The 14,575-nt window shown below is 38.1% G+C and overlaps 1 protein-coding gene across 3 annotated transcripts in view; it reads left to right on the plus strand.

Moving 5' to 3' along the window:
* LOC123498085 (atypical kinase COQ8B, mitochondrial-like) overlaps positions 1-13,339 on the plus strand; it is a 43,105-nt gene extending 29,766 nt beyond the window's left edge. For all 3 annotated transcript variants that reach the window (XM_045245193.1, XM_045245195.1, XM_045245194.1), the window contains 4 exons: positions 2,773-2,933; positions 8,085-8,267; positions 8,602-8,754; positions 11,236-13,339. In XM_045245193.1, the coding sequence (XP_045101128.1) occupies positions 2,773-2,933; positions 8,085-8,267; positions 8,602-8,754; positions 11,236-11,541 (803 nt within the window). In that variant the 3' untranslated portion in view covers positions 11,542-13,339. The remainder of the gene's footprint in view (positions 1-2,772; positions 2,934-8,084; positions 8,268-8,601; positions 8,755-11,235) is intronic.
* The last annotated feature ends 1,236 nt before the right edge of the window (positions 13,340-14,575 follow it).

Here is a 14,575-nt window from a genome sequence, read left to right on the forward strand (position 1 = left end):
CAAGCACCACCCCCCCAGGTGCATAAAAAAAATTTCTGTAATATTTGCCCCTAAACATGACTTCCAAGCGACCAGGAAGTGATATTGTTGTGTGTGAACCAAAAAAAAAAAGCGCAAACATATGACAATATCAGTGCAACAGAAAGTGGACCTATTGAGGAAGCTAGATAAAGGTGTTTCAGTGGAGAGCCTATGCCAACAGTACAACATTGGCTCATCAACTGTCTATGATATAAAAAAGCAGAAAAATCAACTTCTCAAGTTTTACAGTGAGTGTGAGAGTAAGAAGAACAACGAGGCTCGTAGAACACTTAAGAAGGGTAAAAGCAGTGATTTAAGTTTTGGCGCGCTGGTAACGTCCCTGTGTCCGGCGAGATGATAATGGCGCAGGCAAATATTTTCCATGCTGAACTTAATTTACAATAACGTGTTTTTCTATATACAGTAAGTCCTCGTTTTACACTAGAAATGCGTTCCTCAAAAAGCTATTGTAAACCGAAATTAGTGTAAACCGAACCCGTTTTAACATGTATTAGATAGGAATACGTTCCAGCTCAGTATGAAAGTCAATCGAAAAAAGTAAACAAACACCCATCTCAACCTTCAAGGTTTCAGTAATAGACAGGGCCTTTTCTGAAATGAGGCGCAACGAGAGCAGGGCATGCTGGCATGTTTGGGTGTCTATCAAAATTTTATGTAAACCCTCCATCCGATCCATAATGGGTTCCCGATGTTTTGTCAGCAATTTTACCCGCAGGCTTGAAGCATTAGCTGCTGCCTCCTTAACACTTGAAGCATTCCTCAAAACAGTAGCAACTGTTGACTGTGGTAAATTCAGGGAACGGCTTATGGCTGACGAGCCTTCCCCAAGTTCTTTTATCTTGACTATATCAAGCTTCATTTCCAATGTTAAACTTTTCCTAGCTCGTTTAACCTTACCCACTTCTTCACCAAGATCCAAATTACGTTTCAGTGACATTTTGGACAGGAATTGGTCTTAAATGTAGAGAATAATATAAGTAAATCACCGAGCACAGTCTCACTGTTATTCGTCGTGGTGGCGCGAAAGTGACTGGTTTGTTGTTGGTCCGACTTGGTCGCAGTGCAGTGCCACAATCACAGGTGGCGGGAATTTCAAATATCGTAAGTGCGATTTTTTATCATAAATTGAAAAAAATGGTAGTAATTGTCTGCGAATTTATTGTATACTAAACTAGTGTAAAACGAGGACTTACTGTACTTCTGCATGTATATTTTCATGTACAGCTATCATATATCAAAAAAATGTTACAGCTACACTTGTATAATGCAGGGTAAGTATATAGAGGATGTTTTGGGGACCACCTATAGTTTGGAATTTTCCATAGTCCGGCAAGTCTAAGATCCAGTGGTCGCCGGATTTAGGAGGTTCAACCTATATTACCATCTGCTTGTTTAACGAACACCGAACTCGCTTTAACAAAATTTTATCCAGGTAATTTTTTCCAAGTTTGAAAGCCCCGCTGTATCACACAAGCCGACATGCTTTTGAATATACCAACACCTCTCATGGACAAAACACGCACCACTCACTCCCCCTAGTTCAAAACAATAACAGCGTCAACAACAGCTCGTCTTCCCTCACTCAACATGCTACCAAAACGCCCTGCAATGTTGCCTAGCATTGCTACAAAGACCAGGAACTCTTACTCTCGAAGTGAAACTGGGTATTATTCATAGACATGAGAGAGGCCAGAAAACTAATAGCATTGCTCGCCACCATGGCTTGACTCATCTACTGTCTCTACTATTTTCAAGTCAGCAGACTCAATTAAGAAGGCTGGTGAGACCATATCGTTCTTGCAAGCTAAAAGAACCACTTGAACTCATGACTCGGTAATAGATAAAATGGAAAGCTTTGTGGAAATGTGGTACATAAGTTTTGCATGCGGTACAATGATGCGCTCTTTGTTTACATTCCACAGGAAGTCAGGCGTTCCATGGTGTCCCCACGTAATCTGTTGACTTCCTGAAGGGTTGGACGTCTCTGAAAAAATGTGGAAAGATGTTGGGTGGTATCATCAGCGTAGGAGTGGATAGGGCAAGAAGTTTGGTTAAGAAGGTCATTAATGAATAATACATAGAAAGAGAGTGGGTGACAGGACAGAACCCTGAGGAACACCACTATTAATAGGTTTAGGAGAACAAGAGTAGCCGTCTACCACAGCAGCAATAGAGCAATTTAACGCTCTAACTTTGTCACAGTTTTTGCTTCCTTCGTCTATCATCTTGATAATTGTCTCTTTTTCACTCACACCATACGATTTGTGATGCTTTCCTCGTCTGTACTTTCTTTTTTCCACCCCTTTCCCTCGCCCACTTTTGTCCTTGCCACCACTACCATTGTCCTTACCGCCACCGGTACCACCTGTTACGCAGGTAGATAACATGTTGGCGGTAAATCACCAAAATTTGTTTCCACGCTAGCAGAACAGAGGGTAGCACAAACAAAATGGCTGAAGGGGACTCTCACACTGCGTTCTCATAGGTTTAGAGAGAGGTCTGATGTCACGTGGTTTGCCGTGTGGTCGCCAGGGGACAGTCAAGTTTGAATTCAAATCGCCAAGTGTGCACTCGGTGGTCCGTGGCCACCCTACCGCCAAAAGTGAATTTTGCCAAGCTGAGATTCGCCAAGTGCAGGGGCTTACTGTATATATATGTTGATTAATGTATGTAATTAATGTCTCCTGCAGTTGAAATCTTGGAAATTCTCTCATTTAAACTAATCTACAGGACTATTTTTGGACTCAGTCATTGAAGTTGCCAAGAAGGAGCTGCGGTGGGAGTGTGACTATATAAGGGAGGCAGAGTGCACCAAGAGGTTTAAGGAGCTAGTGAAACCACACCCTGACTTTTATGTTCCTGAAGTTATACCTGAGTTGTCTACTCCACAGGTATTTGGAAGGGATACCTTCTATTCTATATCTTATTAATGATATTACATATTTTTACAGGTTACAAGTAGAGTGGTACCTTGAGACACAAGTTTAATTTGTTCCATGGCAGAGCTCATATATAAAAAAAAAAATTTCCCATTGAAATGTATCGAAATGCTATTAATCCATTCCAGCCTCCCTAAAAAAGCACCCCTATTTTTTTTAAGTCTTTTCTGGTGAGAAAAAGATATTTATGAATAATAGTTATTGTACAGAAACATAATAAAACAACAAATGATGAACAGATAAACTATTCTTATAAAGTATATTTTTCATGGAGGGTGAATTCCACAGGACATTACTGCATTCCCAACCCTCACTTGGGACTGTCGATAAGCTGGAGTGTACAAATATAGCCACCCACAGAAAACTGGCTGCTCTAATAATCACAGAAGAGCTCATTGATAATCCTGAAAACATTATTAATTAAATAAATGAAGTTTTAAGCAACAGAGAGAGAGAGAATAGAGGCTGCACCGCCACAGCCATAGAGGTTTATTTACATTGTTTCCCCCTCTTCGTGATAAGCATCGGTAAAGGAGGTAGGCAGAGATGAGAGAAATTGTGTTTTGCCTTCTCAGTTACATCCACATGCATACTTTATCAATGCATGAACATATATAAAATAACAACAAAAGTTTATTTAGTGTTTTTACCTTGGAGACAGACATTTTCAGCTAATGGTGGTAAACAATGAAGGAGGAGGGAGGAAAGGAAGAAGGGATGCAAACACCATTCACACGTAAACATTGAATATAAATTAATACTGTACTTTCTTTAGACAAAAAATTAGGTAAGTAAACTAAACCTGTTGAGTGTGAAAATAGGTTCGGTTTGTTGGAGGGGGAGGGGGAGAGTGAGAGTGGAGTGAATGAGGTGGTTGTGGTGAGTGAAAGGAGAGAGAAGGGGGTAGAGGAGAAGAGGAGGAGGGTTGTGCCTAGTACACCTCAGGTGTGTGTGGTGGGTGACTCTCAGGTTAGGTACTTAGATAGCACTTTCTGTGGGAAAGACAGGGATAGGAGGACGAACGTGTGTATGCCTGGTGCAGGTGTGAAGGCAGTGAGTGAGGAGGTGCAGAAGAGAGTTGGGGGGATGGAGAGGGAGGGTGTAGTAGTTTTGCACGTAGGTGGGAACGATGTCAGAGCAGGTGGGTCGGAGGAGTTAGTGGCAAGATTTCGGCAAATGTTAGGCAAGATAAGGGAGAGTGGTAGGAGGTGTGTAATGTCAGGAATCTTGCCTCGTGTGTATGTTAGCAGGGAATGGTTGTCTAGAGCCATTGGTGTGAATGATCGGGTAAAAGGGATGTGTAAGGATGTGGGTGTCAGCTTTGTGGATGTATGGGATAGGTTCTATGGGCGAAGGATTTGTATGCTAGGGATGGTGTGCATCTGAGTAGGAAGGGTGTGGATGTCTGGAGGGGGGAGTTGGGATGGAGTGTAGGGAGTGAGGTAGCAAATGCATTCCAGAAGAAAGATGTTAGACATAAATTAGATAGGATAAACAGAGATAGTGAAAAGATTAGGAAAGATTTCCAGGTGCAAATAGGAGAGAATAAGATTAGGATTCCAAATAAGGAGACAGCATCTAGGAAGGTAGCAGGACTTAAATGTTTTTATGTAAATGCCAGGAGTCTTAGGAACAAGAAGGACGAGTTATCTAGTTATATAGTTGAGGAGGACTTAGATGTTGTATGTGTCACAGAGGCATGGGTAAATGAGGAAAAGTTTAGGAAAATAGGAAAGAATATGAAGTAGATGGATACATTATGTATTTACACCAGAGAATTGGTAGGATAGGTGGAGGAGTAGTTATTTATGTAAAAATCCTTCATTTCCAGTCAGGTTAATGGTATTAAGGTAGATAACAGAGTAGAGTCCTTATGGCTGGATGTTAGAGTAAACAAAAGTAAGGTTATTAGAGTAGGAGCTTTTATAGACCACCTAACCAGTCAGCAGATGTAGACAACCTTATGGTAGATGAGATAAATAGGGGTGTACTAGTCAGACAATTATCTTAGGGATTTTAATCTTAAGTCAGTAAACTGGGAGAGGATGGTAGGAGATGCTAGTGAAAATAAGTTTATGGAAAGTTTTCAGGATAACTATTTAGTGCAGATGGTAGATAAACCTACTAGGGGGAGGAAGGTTTTAGACATAGTACTAACAAATATTGAGCATTGTTTAAAGGAAGTTGAGGTAGGAGAGACTTTAGCAAACAGTGACCATCATATAATAGATTTATCATTAATTCCAGTAGGGATAATATAGTGAATAAGACTAGAGTCCCAAACTATCAGAAAGGCAATTATGGTAGGTTACATCAGTTATTAGGAGAGGTAAACTGGGAAGATAGTTTTGGAAATAAAACTGCACAGGAGATGTGGGATATTTTTAAGGTTGTAGTAAAGGGTATAGTGATGCAGTGTATCCCTTACAAAGATATAAGGCAGAGAAACAGGAAGCCATTATGGTGGACTCATGAGATAGGTAGACAGATCAGAGAGAAGAAGAGGGCATATAGAGAGTTGCAGAAAAGTGGGAAGATGTAGATTTGATTAGGTACAGACAGGTCAGGGATGATTTGAGTAAGGTTATAAAAAAAGTAAAAGGCAGGCAGAGATAAAACTAGCTAGAGCTGGGAGTAAAGATCCCAAAAATTATATAGTTATTACAAGGTCAGTGATAAAAGAAATAAGGATAGGATTGGACCACTCAGAAAAGATGGTGTAGTAGTGGATCAAAATGAAGACATAGTAGAATTATTGAATGAACAATTTTCTTCAGTATTTACTAGGAAAGAATAGGAAATCCTGTTACAAACAGTGCGACGAGTAGTTTAAGAGCTTTAGAAAATATTGATATAAAACCGGGAATTATTAGGAAATTTATTCTTGAACTAGACGATAGGAAAGCTAGTGGTCCTGATGAGCTACATGCCAGAGTACTTAGGGAGGGTGTAGACAGTATTTCTGAAGCACTTAAGTTAATCTTTGAAAGATCACTTAGGTTTGCTGAGATACCTCAGGACTGGAAGTTAGCTAATGTTACACCAATATTTAAAAAAGGTAGGAAGGATGATGCGAATAATTATAGACCGATCAGTTTAACTAGTATAGTATGTAAGATACTAGAGAAAATCATTAAGGGTAGTATTTGGGAGCATTTAAATGAGAATAGATTAATTAGAGATACCCAACATGGCTTTAGATCAGGGAGGTCCTGTCTTACAAATTTGCTCGATATCTTAGAATATATTACCAAGGAGTTAGATGATGGAAATAGCATAGATGTTATATATCTAGATTTTAGCAAGGCGTTTGATAAGGTACCGCATAGGAGGCTAGTGTACAAATTGAGACTACATGGGATAGGGGGTAGGTTAGTTGATTGGATTAGTGAATGGCTTTCTGATAGGAAACAGAGAGTAGTATTAAATGGGGCAATGTCTGAGTGGAAGGAAGTGGTTAGTGGGGTACCCCAAGGATCAGTGCTAGGACCTCTTCTTTTCTTGGTGTACATTAACGATTTAGATATAGGAATTAGTAGCAAAGTATCAAAGTTTGCAGATGATACTAAGATAGCATGTGCAGTACAGGGTGAAAAGGACAATTACAGAATACAACGAGACCTGGACAGGCTGATAGCATGGGCAGACAGGTGGCAGATGGAGTTTAATTCTAAAAGTGTCAGGTTATGCATTTAGGTAAAGACAACACAAACTTTAGCTATGAGATGGAGGGATGTTGGCTAGAGGCAGTAGAGGAAGGAAAGGATTTAGGAGTAGTGATAGACAGGACTATGAAATTTTCAAAGCAATGTTTAGAAGCAAGAAATAGGGCAAATAGGATCCTGGGTTTTATAAATAGAAATGTTAGTTATAAAAGTAAGGAAGTGGTGCGTAGCTTATATAATTCCTATGTTAGGCCCCATTTAGAGTATTGCATACAGGCCTGGTCACCCCATTATAGGCAGGATATCAACATGTTAGAAGCAGTTCAGAGAAGAGCAACTAGGATGATACCAGCATTAAAGCACCTGGAGTATAGAGATAGATTAAAGGAATTAAACATGTTTTCATTTGAGAGGAGATGTATAAGAGGGATATGATAGAGTTATTTAAAATGTTCTCAGATACAAACTACATAGATGTGAGATCTTTCTTTACCTTAGAGGAGGAAAATAGGACTAGAAATCATGGCAGGAAGATTAGAAAGCAAGGCTGCAGGTTAGATATAAGAAAATATTTCTTTAGTCATAGGGTGGTAGACTTCTGGAATGCATTGCCAGAGAGGGTTGTAAATAGCACTAGTTTGACAATGTTTAAAAACAGATTAGATAAGCACTTAAATTTATTAGATTTATAATTATGTATAGCGCTGCATGATAGTTTTTATAAGAAATTTACTATAGTTAAACAAGACATGATCCCCATGTATGGGGATCACAGATTGTACAGGAGTTCGCTGCAGGACTTAGCCCTGTTAATGGGCCAAATATTTAGAATTAGTATATAATGTATTGTGTACTTGTAAGTGTATCTTTAAGTACTGATGACGAGGTCGCTGTGCGACTGATACAGGATAACCTAGATGGGCCCTGGTGGCCCTTTGTTATCCTATTATTTATGTTATGTTATGTTAAATGGTGTGAAAATTATAAAAGAACAATCACATTGCTGGAGATTCACAAGAAACACGTAGATACTAACTCAGCTGAGGTTGGACCAATGCGCTGACCTACCCATTAGCAGCAACATCCCCAAGCATGACTCGTATCTCAAAATTTTGCTGATATCTAAAAATAAAAAAAATAAATACAAAATTGTAGCTTGTATCTCGAAAAACTCGTATCTCAGGCAGCTTGTATCTCAAGGTACCAATGTGAATAGTAGATGAGTTTGGGAAAAAAAATTTTTAGTGACAAAACCAAGTGCCAGAAATTCTGAGTATATTATATAAAAGAAACAAAAGTTGTCTTTAGTAACTAGAATAAAGAAATCAGATGTATATTAACTGTTGTTTTGAATGGTGCCAGCAAATGGTATCAGAATGCTTCTACTTTAAGCAAATTCAAAATTTTATTGATTTATTTTAATCATTGCTTTTTACAGATCATCACAACAGAGCTGATTGCTGGCATACCAGTTGATAAATGCATAGAAATAGACCAAGAATCCAGAAACTACATATGTGAGAAAGTGCTTGGTATTTGCTTGATGGAACTCTTTCAGTTTGGTTTCATGCAGACTGATCCAAACTGGTCCAATTTCTTCTATGATGCTGAAACAGAACAAGTTTGTAATCATAAAATTTAGTCTTCTGCACTTACAATATGTTTTAAGTGTTCTCTCCACAAATCTTTTCCTGAAGTCTTCTGATGTGCTGACAATCTCTAAATAATTTATTCATTCTTAGCATATCAGAGAACTTATGACAGAAGGAAATTAGTTTGATGATTTATTCAATTATTCACCATGACTACACTGGTGCACATAATATATGCAAAAGAAAGCACTGTAATCACTCTATAAAGGAAGCATTGTTTTCTTTGAGGTGCTTTAAATTTGGGACAATCTTTTGTGTTCACAGCTTTTATTTTATCATCTTATTTTCTCTTTTTTTTTACAGTTAGCACTTCTAGATTTTGGAGCTTGCCGAGACTATGATAAAGGCTTTGTGGATAAGTACCTTAACCTTATCCATGGAGCAGCAGTCAAGGATAGAGATAAGGTTCTGAAATACTCCCAGGAACTTGGCTTCCTCACAGGTTATGAAGCAAAGGTATATAAAGGATATTTTTCTTTTTATATCTTATATATTAAGTAGGTAAATTTTTGTACTAAAGCTTCATATCAAGTTGATGTGAATGTAAGAGAATAATCTGTTGACCCTTGCTAACTCGGACTAATAGGGGGAAAGATTGGTCTGACAAACACAAATGTCTGACTTATACGAATTCCACCTTCTGCACAAAAAAAAAAAAAAAAAAAAAAAAAAAAAAAAATGGGCAAGCAGTTCAACTCAGACTTTAAGGGGGTTGGTGCAGGATTTACTTTGGGATTATTGTCTCTCTGAAACCTTCAGACCCTAAATTACCACAGTAGTAGTTTATTTTTTTATAATTAAATACCCTTCCCATCAGGAAGCCATTTTTAAAATGTCTCATGTGGTTGCATCATAGCATGACTTACAACCTAAAAAATGGTGTATCATTTAATGCTTGTGTCTACGCAGAAAAAATTATATCAGTATTGTCCTTACAGACATAAATTTGATGAGAATTAGAATCAGAAACTTCAAGAAAAGAAGACAACAAGAAACAAATGTATAATTGCAGACAGTTGTAGCTGACAGTTTGCCCTTGAACCCTCACCTCCCCCCGTCACTGGTGTTATTTCCCCCTCTTAGACCCTCGCCTCACCCCACGCCTCACTGCCATGCTTCTCGACCCTCTGTCTATATCATAAGACTATTATGATCTTTTTAAACACTGCTTTTTTCATCACAACAATTTGCTTTCTTCATTATCACAACTATACATCGCATAACTCTCACAATAACACTATTACAAAAGATTATGTATAGACAGAGGTATAAAACCAGACAAGATAGGTAATAATTATTTCATAGAGTATCATTGTCTCACTTCAACACACTCAGAGTGTTCACTTCAGTCATAAAACAGCAGATTTTCATTATGCTGCTGATGGCTCCTTCCAAACCCTCATCACAAAAGTTTAGGGGAATCGACCAAAATTAATTGACAATTCTTTTATGTTTCCTTTTCCTCTACATGGTTGAACACGTCTGCCAACCTCTTGCTTAAAACGAGCCCTAACTGGTTTGTGACCTTGACCTGCTACCCTTTCTTCATCTGCTCACACCGCTTGAAGAGACAAGGGGAAGAGGGATGATGGAGGGAAGAAAAGGAGATGCAGGCAGTAGGGATTAACACCTCTCTCTCTCTCTCTCTCTCTCATGAGTGTGTGCGTGCGTGCGTGCGTGCAAGTGTGTGTGTGTATTACCTAGTTTTATTGTACAGGGTTCGAGTGGGGCTCATAGTGTCCTGTCTCCATATCTCCAATTCTCTAGTTTTTCTTTAAAGTTATGCACACTATGTGCTGTAACAATTCCATTATCCAATGCATTCCATTTTTCCACCGTTATGTGTGGAAACCTGCATTTTCCAATATCCTTCACATACTGCCTCATCCTGATCTTTTCATATCCTCTTGTCCTTCCATCTTCTTCTGGCAACAGCACCAGGTCTTCTTTGTCTATCTTTTCAATATCATTTATTAGGTTCCCACGTTCTCTTCTATCTTGTAAGGTTGGCAGGCCCATTCCTTCAGTCGTTCTTCATACGAGTATGTGAGGTCCTTTCATTCTGGCACTATCTTTGTAGCAATCTTCTGTATCCTTTCCAATTTTCTTGTGTGTGTGAGTGTGCATGCATGCATGCACGCGCACATGTGCACACGCTGATAGTAATAATAATGATAATAATAATAATAATAATAATACCAGTAATGAGAATAATAATAATAATAATAATGAAAGAGAGAGAGAGAGAGAGAGAGAGAGGATAAGTAGCATGGGGCTGGAGCTAATCCCTCCTTGACTTTTCTCCTCCCTTGAGTTCCTTCCCTTTATGATTGTGGTTGACAGTTGCTACTCAATGACAGACTACTTTTCAAATCCAGCTGCAGAAGTGACCAATGAGTGTGTACTGCAGCCTGTGTAGAGAAATGATTACCCTAAACTTTTTGTGATGTACAAGTGAATAATATTTTCTAGAGAAGCAAGGATATAATGCATTATCATCCTATTATGCTCCAGGAAGTCATCATTGAATAAACAATCATATGTGAAAATTTCATGTCAATCAGATAAATACAAATAGCAAAACAAGAAAGAAATCATGAAAAATCTTTTGGAACAAATATCTCAAAAAATATTTTTTATACTTAAAAAATTTTCACAAAATTGGTATAAATTCTGATCAACTTTTGTATGGTATCATTTTAAACTACAACAAAAATACCATTTTTTGTTGGAATTAGATTTTTGAAAATGTCAATAGAAAACAAAATAAAAGGTGAAAAAAAAAAAAAAGCAGTCGGGCAGTTCAACTTGGACTTTATTCCCTTGGTCGGTCAAAGTCTGACTTACTGCAAAATCCAAGTTATTGGGGTCCGAGTTATCGAGCTTCAACAGTAGATGAACAATAAATGATGAGGAATTTTTCTTGAAATCTTACAGGTAATGATAGAAGCTCACATCGATGCTATCATGATCCTGGGAGAAGCATTCCAAGAAGACAAGCCTTTTAACTTTGGGGACCAGAACACCACATACAGAATCCAGCATTTGGTTCCTGTCATGATCTCTCACAGGATGTGTGCACCTCCAGAGGAAATCTACTCCCTGCATCGGAAAATGTCTGGAGTATTTCTCTTGTGTGCCAAATTGAAGGGTGTTGTCAATTGCTACAGTCTTTTCCAAGATATATTAGTTAACTACAAGTTTGGTGGTACCTGGGAAGATTTCCATGCTGGCAAACTATAATGATTATGGGTATTTTATCTTGGTATTATAGATTATCACATCCTGTCATGGGAAAAATATAAAGGAAGAGGTTTTACTCCTCTTACTGCTCATCTTAGTCAGCTGTCATGAAGTGGAGAGAATATGACAGGAGGATTCCCCTAACTCAGATGGTGTACAATTAGGTCATCCTTATACCTCAGAAGATAAGGTACCCTATCTTTCTTAAGAGGATTTCAGTCTAGTATATATATTTGTATATAATGTGTGTGTGTGTGTGTGTGGGTAGATAGATATAGAGGAATGACTGTGTTTGTCCAATATCTTTGCAGCAGTCATTGAGACAGTGACAAATATTTCCAATTGGTTGGCCAAGTTGCTTGCATAGCTTTCACTTGCTAGTGGAAAGGAAACTGAAATCAACATTTGTCTGCAAAGTAAATGAATGAAAATAGTACATGCATTACTCTTTCCTTGAACACTTACATCAATGGCAAATAATCAGTCATAGCTTTATCATTGAAATTTCATGCACTTGCAATGGCAACTTTGCAGTATAGATGCCACTTTGTATGTCAATCCATCCCTCAGTCTATCTCTAGAAGTCTAATGTGAAATTCCCTCCAGACTCTAGGAGTGTAGAGGCTATTGTCTGTATCTTTTAAATATTCTCTCTCTCTCTCTCTCTCTCTCTCTCTCTCTCTCTCTCTCTCTCTCTCTCTCTCTCTCTCTCTCTCTCTCTCTCTCTCTCTCTCACACATGAAGCTCTTTTCATATGTATATCTATAAGAAAAGTCCCTATCCATACTTTTCAGTGTACACAAGCCTTTGGTTCTTGCAGCTCTTGTGATGTACCTTTATCTCTTGTCTGTTAATCTGAAAGTATTGCCTATCTCATTACTTTGTTTCTGTCTGTCACAAAACCACAAATTTATACCTAGCTCATCTTCCCCTTATAAGTTGCAGCATTGTATATAGTGGTTTGGTCATAACTTGTGTAATAATTAGTTTAGTATTTAAGAGAAATCTCATATAAGGCATACAGCATCAGAGTGATGATTAAGCTATTTACAAGTTTTATTTTTTTAAGTGGCACAACTTTAGATCATACTCTATAATATAGCAATACTGAAGGTGCAGCAGCTTCCTATATTTTTTAAAAATTCTAAAGTATGGATTTGTATTTCATTTTGGTATTTCTGATGAAGCTGTCTCAGAGAATTACAAGTGCAATATGCCATATTTAAAGCTTAGCCAGTATGTGCTAAACAGCTATATGTTTACAACACAGGTTCTGCCATGTTGATGAAGCTATAGCCATGTTCATGCTATAGCTTTATCAACATTCATTATATGCCTTCTATAACAAGCAGTTGTGAAAATTAATTGTTCAAGATCAACAGAAAATACGTAAGAAATTTTGCATTGTAAAAGTAGAATGTAGCTAGAAAGAAAAGATGATGATGTACCATTAGATAAATTTATGTGAGCTTAATTACTCAGGACTTTCTCTTGATTTGGTTAGTGCTATAATGCCAAACACTTTGTGTGATAGTTATATTTGTAATAATGACATTGTTAGTTATATGCCAGAACAGTATCTCATAGTTCTGTTACTATGTGTTGTTTTTTATGTCTATAGCTTTTCATACACCTGGCCTTCTCCTAAGCAAGTAAGGCATTATATAACAAAAAAGTAGAATGCTTGGACACTGAAAATGAGCTGCATACATTAAATGAAAACTTTACAAAGATAAATTTTTACACTTTATTACTGTGGAAATTTTTAAAATTTATATGGTTTGTTTCTTTCTTTACACAAACATTGCCTTATTTACCCCTCTGGTTGTGACATAAGCCATCTTGTCTCATATTACAAACACAAACACAAACACAAACACACACACACACACACACACACACTCAGCACTCCGTGGAGAGCGGACGTGCCTCCTTGCTCAGAGTGCCGTCTACCTAACCCTCCACACGCTAAATAATGTGCTTGGAGTGAGAACCGTCACTAGTACAAAAGGGCAATCAGAGCAAGTGAATGAGTGTACAGAGTGAACGTAGCCTGGTGGCGTGTACATAAGAGTGATCGGAGGTGTTGGAACCTCCGCACTCCTAACGACAGCGCAGAAACCACACAAAGGCCAGTCATAAACAGCCGCCAACGCATCCCACCACACACACAAAGCTACCAGGCCTGACCGCCAGTGCACACCACCACACACCCACACGCTCCCAGGAAGAGTGAAATGAAATGGATAGACCCGTAAGAAATAAGTTACCAAATTCTAAATATGCTGATGAGGCCCAGGGAGCAAAACCAAAAGTAGCCATTCAAAATATGAGTCCATCTTCAACAGGAGCAACAATGCAAGGTAGATTGGTAATGTTAGAAAAGAAATTTGAGGAGTTGGTGAAGGAATTAAAAGTTCAGAGGAATGAGGAGGAGCAGGATAGAGAATTCTGCAAGGCTTTGAAGGAAAGAGTCAAGAGACTGGAGGAAATTGAAAAACGATTGGTGGATGAGAATGCACACTTGAGAGTGGAGGTTGAAAAATATGAGAGACGGTTGGAGGAGAAAATGGAGAAAGTTGTAAAGGAGAAAGATGACTTTAAGGAAATGATCAGTGAGCAAAGTGAGAGGTTTAAAAGGGAGTGGGAACTGAAGAAAACACAATGGACTGAGTCGAGGGAAGCTGAGATGGTTGGATTACAAGAAATAATTAAAGATCAGTTGAATGAAGACAAAAAGGAAAGGTCTAAGGAACTGGTTAATGTTATGAAGAATAAGGAAACATTGATAAGAGAAATAGCAGAAAAGAAGAAGAGTGTGTTAATATTTGGGATGAAAGAACAAAATATAACATATAAGCCTAAGAGAATTAAAGAAGAATTAAAAACGGTAAGAGATCTGTTAAAAAATCTAAATGATGATGAAAAAAAAAAGACCTACAAGAAGTGGAAGAGATCCATAGACTGGGTATGTATAAGGAGGGAGTAAGGAGACCGATTAAAGTAGTACTGAAGTCACAACAATCTGCGGAGG

This window comes from Portunus trituberculatus, chromosome 47, assembly GCF_017591435.1.
Source record: "Portunus trituberculatus isolate SZX2019 chromosome 47, ASM1759143v1, whole genome shotgun sequence".
In the NCBI taxonomy this organism is placed as follows: Eukaryota; Metazoa; Arthropoda; class Malacostraca; order Decapoda; family Portunidae; genus Portunus; species Portunus trituberculatus.